This window comes from Tupaia chinensis, unplaced genomic scaffold (genome assembly GCF_000334495.1).
Source record: "Tupaia chinensis unplaced genomic scaffold, TupChi_1.0 Scaffold141044_1, whole genome shotgun sequence".
Taxonomy (NCBI): domain Eukaryota; kingdom Metazoa; phylum Chordata; class Mammalia; order Scandentia; family Tupaiidae; genus Tupaia; species Tupaia belangeri.
In genome coordinates this window covers 264,669-271,470 of record NW_006200910.1, presented here as the reverse complement: position 1 = coordinate 271,470, position 6,802 = coordinate 264,669, and the positions used below count along the sequence as shown (strand labels likewise).

The window sequence follows — 6,802 nt, the reverse complement described above, 5'->3', positions numbered from 1 at the left end:
GCCTACAACTGACTACCTAGTTCCTTTCTCCTGGGCCCATATTTTTCCTCGATTTCCTCAAATCCTACATGCTTCTTAGCTCCTTTGTACCCCCTTTTCTTTCTTACATTTTTTGCACAGCCCCAGATCACACCCCACTTTTGAGTTCTGCATCTCTACGTCTGCCTACTTGCTGCGTCCTTGGCTCCTGACTCACGCTCTCTCCTTGGGTTCCTCTGGTGGCCCCCTGGGATCCCCTATCATCGGTCCCTCTCACAGAAGCACACCCTTCTCCAGAGCCAAAGGATCAGGTATGCAGTGGCTCAGGTGACAAACCTGCTGTCAGGTTACAGATATTGTTTCTTGAAAGGCCACACTGCAGTGTCAGTGGAGCCTCAGGCTGCCTGTAGTGCCTGGCCCTCACCTGGCTATCCCACACAAGGTGAGAATAACCAGACCTCACCTGTAGTACCGGTGCTTACCTGGAAACATGGCTCTGAGCCTCTGGCCCCTGCGACTGCTGCTGCTGTCCTGTGCAGGTGAGACAACAGTGAGCAGGGCTGAAGACGAATGGGAGGGCTTCTGGAAAGAGACTGACGCGTGGGGAGGGCGACAGAATAGATAAAAGGACAAGGGAGGGGGCAGCGACTGACGACTGATGTTATAGGAGAAAGTGGGGGCTAAGGAGGCAGGCCAAGACTTAGTGTAGGCTGGTAAAGGAGGCTCGGTTGTCATCCTCTCACCTCATCTTTGGATCAAGGCAGAGAATTGTGCCCAGAGACAGGGCTGAGTTTGGGCTGTGGGTTCCTCCCTTTTAGTGACCCCTCATTTCTCTCCTTACAGTGACTCTGGCTCCTACTGGGCCTCAGTCCCTGGACCCTGGTCTTTCCTTCTTGAAGTCATTTCTCTCCACTCTGGATCAGACTCCCCAGATCTCCCTCAGCAGCTCACAGTTCTCAGCGTTCCTGGTCAACGTTTCTTCTTCCTTTAAGTCTGGGAGAATGGGGGAGGGACCGGTGGGAGAGCCTCCACCTCTCCAACCCCCTGCACTCCGGCTCCACGATTTCCTAGTGACACTGAGAGGCAGCCCGGACTGGGAGCCAATGCTGGGGCTGCTGGGAGATGCACTGGCACTGCTGGGACAGGAGCAGACTCCCCGGGACTTCCTGGTGCACCAGGCAGGTGTGCTGGGTGGACTCGTGGAGGTGCTCCTGGGAGCCTTAGTTCCTGGGGGGCCCCCTGCTCCTACACGGCCCCCGTGTACCCGTGACGGGCCCTCTGACTGTGTTCTGGCTGCTGACTGGTTGCCTTCTCTGCTGCTGCTGCTGGAGGGCACACGCTGGCAGGCCCTGGTGCAGGTGCAGCCCAGTGTGGACCCCACCAATGCCACAGGCCTCAATGGGATGGAGCCAGCCCCTCACTTTTTACAGGGTCTGCTGGGTTTGCTTACCCCAACAGGGGAGCTGGGCTCTGAGGAGGCTCTTTGGGGCGGTCTGCTACGCACAGTGGGGGTCCCTCTCTATGCTGCCTTCCAGGAGGGGCTGCTCCGTGTCACTCACTCCTTGCAGGACGAGGTCTTTTCCATTCTGGGGCAGCCAGAGCCTGATGCCAATGGGCAGTGCCAGGGAGGTGAGTACTGCCAGCCTGGGTGGGATGGGATGGGGCAAGGTGAGAAGGGTGGGACTAGGGTAGTTCCCTTCCTTACTCTTTCGCTCCTAGGAAACCTTTTCCCTCCTAGGTAACCTTCAACAGCTGCTCTTATGGTAAGCAACAGGAGACCAGTTCTGAGGGATTGGGGCTGGCGATCTGGAGGTGGAAGGCTGAAGGCATCAGCCTCCAGAGCGGAAGAGAAAACTAATGGGAGGAGTGTGGTTTAGTGGTTTGGGAGTGTGACTGACTCAGGGGTTCTCAGCTCCGCTACTTCCTAGCCACGTGACCCTGGGCGGGTTGCACACCATTTCTAGGCCTCAGTTTTACCATTGGTAAAATAAGGATGATAGCATTAGTGACCACAGAGTTGTTGCAAGGGATTAAACGAGTTCACACTGTATGTGTAAACCACTTAGAACAGTGCTGGCATGTAATGCTTAATAAATGTTACCTAATAAAGATGGGGTATGGGGGAAAAGGACAGGACTGGCTTCCTCCCCCCACTCAGCACGACAGTGCCAGAGCACTTAGACATATTCAGTTGCTGGGCAGATTTCCTGATGTGATCCAACCAAAGGTTGTGTTTAAGTTACCTAATGCATATGAAGAAAGGAGAAGGAAGGTCAAAAGGATAGAGGGACTCCAACCGAGGCTGCTTCTAGGGGATTCTGTGCCTTGTCAAGACAGATCTCTCTCCCCTTTTCCCCATCCCAGCACTTAAACCAGTAACATCTACACTCTCAGGGACCTCACTTTTGGAAAGCCTCTGCTTGTCAAACTCCCTGCAGGGTTCTGGGCCGGGGGTCAGAATCTTCAGCTGGAGGAAATGTGAACTGACCAGCTCCTGCCTGCTCCTCCCTCTGCACCCAGGGGCATCCGGCACAACCTTTCCTGGGATGTCCAGGCGCTGGGCTTTCTTTCTGGATCGCCACCCCCACCCCCTGCACTCCTCCACTGCCTGAGCACGGGCGTGCCTCTGCCCAGGGCATCCCAGCCCTCAGCCCACATCAGCCCTCGCCAACAGCGAGCCATCTCTGTGGAAGCCCTCTGCGAGAACCAGTCGGGCCCAGCACCCCCCTACAGCATTTCCAACTTCTCCATCCACTTGCTCTGCCAGCACGCCAGGCCTGCCACCCCGCAACCCCCTCCCAGCACTGCTGCTGTCTGCCAGACAGCTGTGTGGTATGCAGTCTCATGGGCACCAGGTGCCCAAGGCTGGCTACAGGCCTGCCACGACCAGTTTCCTGAGCAGTTTCTGGACGCGATCTGTAACAACCTCTCCTTCTCAACCCTGTCCGGCCCCAACCGCCGACTGGTAAAACGACTCTGTGCTGGCCTGCTCCCGCCCCCCACAAGCTGCCCTGAAGGCCTGCCCCCTGTTCCCCTCACCCCAGATATCTTCTGGGGCTGCTTCTTGGAGAACGAGACTCTGTGGGCAGAGAGGTTGTGTGGGGAGGCAAGTCTGCAGGCTGTGCCCCCCAGCAACCAGGCTTGGGTTCAGCATGTGTGCCAGGGCCCTACCCCAGACGTCACTGCCTTCCCACCCTGTCACACTGGACCTTGTGGGGAACGCTGCCCAGATGGAGGCAGCTTCCTGGTGATGGTCTGTGCCAATGACACCATGTACGAGGCCCTGGTGCCCTTTTGGCCTTGGCTAGCAGGCCAGTGCAGAATAAGCCGTGGAGGCAATGACACTTGCTTTCTAGAAGGGCTGCTGGGCCCCCTTCTGCCCTCTCTGCCACCCCTGGGACCCTCCCCACTCTGCTTGGCCCCTGGTCCCTTCCTGCTTGGCATGCTAACCCAACTGCCGCGCTGTCAGTCCTCTGTGCCAGCCCTTGCCCATCCCACACGTCTGCACTATCTGCTGCGCCTGCTGACCTTCCTCCTGGGCCCAGGGGCCGGAGGGGCAGAGGCCCAGGGAATGCTGGGTCAGGCTCTGCTGCTCTCCAGTCTCCCAGACAACTGCTCTTTCTGGGATGCCTTCCGCCCAGAGGGTCGGCGCAGTGTGCTGAGGACAGTCGGGGAGTACCTGGAACAGGAGGAGCTGCCCACCCCACCAGGCTTGGAGCCCACTGTCAGCTCCAGCTCTGGTGTGAGCAAGATGGAGCTGCTGGCCTGCTTCAGCGTGAGTGATCTGCCAGGGTGAATGCTCCTGGGACAGAGGGAAGGGCCTTCCGGGGAGCTGCTCTAACACTGACAGGCAACAGTGGAGTGTGGTGTTTTAAGCACAGAGCTCTGAAGTCAGTCAGGCTTCAGTTCATGTCTTATTCTGTGACCAACCTTGGACAAGTTATTTAACCTCTCTGAGCAATACTTTTCTTATCTATGAATTGATGATGTTAACGCTATCATTCTTTTGGAGTGGTTGTTAGGATTACATAAAATAATACCTGTTGTGGGCTTAGCAGTGTGTGATACATAAACATGCAATAAATATTATCTCATTTGACGTTTTTTTTATTTTTAGAGATTTTTGTTCTTGTTATAGGGCGCATGTGCTCGTTGGAGAGGCAGAAAATGAGAAATCACCCCTCAGGGGGGATGGCTGTGCTGCAGTCCCTTCTCTTCCAGTCTCCTCTTGGGATTTTGGGCAGGCCTGCGCACACGCCTGTAATGTTTTAATCCACCAGGTCCAGGAGTCAAACCGCAGTTGACTATGTGGAAGTCTAGCAACATAACCATTATGCCATCTCTTTTCCCTCATTTGACTCTGACTCTCCCCCTTTCTGTTCCTGAAAGGAAAGTGATTAAGTTAGAGAGCTCTAATTCTCTCCCTAGAGATTGAGAGGTGGCAGAATACAGGAAAACATGGCGGGAATGAGAAAGGCTCAGGGGAACTGAGAATAAGAAGACTTTGGCTCTAGGTTCAACTATTCCACAAATTAGAGTGATCTTAGGGAAGTAATTTCATTTCGCTGGCTTCAGTAGAATGAAAGGGCTAGAATATGTGGAACGTCACGATCCACTCACTGAGTGCCTGCTATGTGCAAGGCACTTTGCTAGGTTCTGTTGGTATATAAAGATGCTTCACTCCATGTCAGGGCCCACTGTTTTCAAGCCTTAGGCCTAATGAAATAGAGTTAGATAGATTTGTAGTAATTTGGTTCAGGTCTCTAAGTATTTACTGAGTCAATTATGGACCTGGCACAGGAGAGGAGACAGCAGAAGTTGGAGACATGGTCCTGGACCAGAAGGAGAATACTGAGGAGGCACACAGCATCAGATGAAGGGCGAGCATCTCCGCAAGTGGAGGCGGAGTGCCTGGGGAAGCTGCAGAGGGGCGGAGGAGATAGCTCTCTTGACGTCTTATCTTGCTCCCCACCAGCCTGTGCTGTGGGATCTGCTCCAGAGAGAGAAGAGTGTTTGGGCCTTGCAGATTCTAGTGCAGGTAACAGGTGCATATGGGGGGGCTAGGTGACAGCCATGGCCCGAGGTCCTGGCACAGTGAGACCATACCCACTATGATCTCCTATTCCCAGGCCTACCTACACATGCCCCCGGAAAATCTCCAGCAGCTGGTACTTTCGGCAGAGAGGGAGTCTGCACAGGGCTTCCTGACACTCATGCACCGTTCCTGGGCCCAGCTGCAGGTGGGCGTAGAGGGAGAGGGGAGGAGCAGGAGGGGGAATCTAGGGATTAAGGGCACATGGATCCTAGTGTTCAGAGGGCTTGCCTTAGTGGGAGGAGATGGCAAGAACACTGAGCTCCTCCAGAGCCAGCGTCCATTTCTATGCACCCCTCCCCACCAGGTACCGCCATCTGAGGAGCAGGCCCTGGGCCGCCTGACAGCCCTGCTGCTCCAGCGGTACCCACGTCTCACCTCCCAGCTCTTCATTGACCTGTCACCACTCATCCCCTTCTTGGCTGTCTCTGACCTGATGCGCTTCCCACCGTCTCTTCTGGCCAACGACAGTGTGTATGGACCCCACACACTCTTCTTGCTCCTGTCAGGGTCAGGCCAACCACATCTACCTAGAGCAGCCCCTTCCAGGGCCAGATGACAACAGTTTAGAACAAGTCAAAGGGTTAAGACCTGTTACTCTCTCTAGCCTGGCTGCCATCCGGAATTATAGTCCAGGAATGAGGCCTGAACAGAAGGAGGCTCTGGCCAAACGACTGCTGGCCCCTGAGCTGTTCGGGGAAGTGCCTGCCTGGCCCCAGGAGCTGCTGTGGGCAGTAATGCCCCTACTCCCCCACCTCCCTCTGGAGAACTTTCTGCAGCTCAGCCCTCACCAGGTATGAAAATCATCCTCTTTACTTGACTGGCCCATTTCCTGGTAGATGGGATGGCATGTCTCTTAGTAGGCCCCTTCCGGCTAGGGTCTCACAGTGACCCTAACATGAGCTGATCCTCTCTATCCAAGATCCAGGCTCTGGGGGATAGCTGGCCAGCAGCAGGTCTTGGGCCAGGACATGCCCGACATGTGCTGCGCAGCTTGGTGAACCAGAGTGTCCAAGATGGTGAGGAGCAAGTGCGCAGGTGAGTGGCTGTGGGATCAGTGACAAAGGCCACCATGGGAGAGGTAGAGAGAGGTGGGTACAGCTGTTACGGTAGGTTAGTGTCCTAGGAAGGAAGGGGTGGAAAAGTAGGCAGTGGGCCCAGGCAGTGTAGGGCTCCAGGAGAGAGGACATTTCTATATGGTATCCACATTTCCTGTTTCAGTGGTCAGAATGCCTGTCTCAGGTATGCACGTAGCTCCTGTCTTAACACTAGCCTCAGTGACCATATGAAGGCAACTTTGTGCCCTCCTCAGGCTTGGGCCTCTTGCTTGTTTTCTGAGCCCTGAGGAGCTGCAGAGCCTGGTACCCTTGAATGATCCGATGGGACCAGTAGAACGGGGACTGCTGGAATGTGCGGCCAATGGAACTCTCAGCCCTGAAGGACGGGTGAGTCTCTTGGCACAAGTCTAGAGACTCCACGCTTCCCCTGGGTCTGTGTGGATAACTTGCTCAATCCTATCGACCAAGCTGGAGCATGATGGTGCTAACTTCTCACCCAGCTCTGCCATCCCCTTTCCTTACTCCATGGCCATTCTTTCTGTTACCACCTCTCTTACCTGATCTATAGCATCCCAAACATATCCTTTGACATCTTTTTCTTTCTTTCTTTCTTTTTTTTTTTTTTGGAGAGGTTTTTGCTATAGGGGGTGTGCGCTCACCAGCCAGACAGAGA

The 6,802-nt window shown here is 54.9% G+C and overlaps 1 protein-coding gene across 1 annotated transcript in view; it reads left to right on the top strand.

Moving 5' to 3' along the window:
- The first annotated feature begins 469 nt into the window (after positions 1-469).
- STRC (stereocilin) overlaps positions 470-6,802 on the top strand; it is an 18,739-nt gene continuing 12,406 nt past the window's right edge. Inside the window, exons 1-10 of the mRNA XM_006162869.1 lie at positions 470-518; positions 823-1,608; positions 1,718-1,742; positions 2,500-3,754; positions 4,955-5,017; positions 5,109-5,219; positions 5,379-5,545; positions 5,679-5,865; positions 5,994-6,109; positions 6,384-6,516. Coding sequence (XP_006162931.1) covers positions 470-518; positions 823-1,608; positions 1,718-1,742; positions 2,500-3,754; positions 4,955-5,017; positions 5,109-5,219; positions 5,379-5,545; positions 5,679-5,865; positions 5,994-6,109; positions 6,384-6,516 — 2,892 coding nt within the window. The remainder of the gene's footprint in view (positions 519-822; positions 1,609-1,717; positions 1,743-2,499; positions 3,755-4,954; positions 5,018-5,108; positions 5,220-5,378; positions 5,546-5,678; positions 5,866-5,993; positions 6,110-6,383; positions 6,517-6,802) is intronic.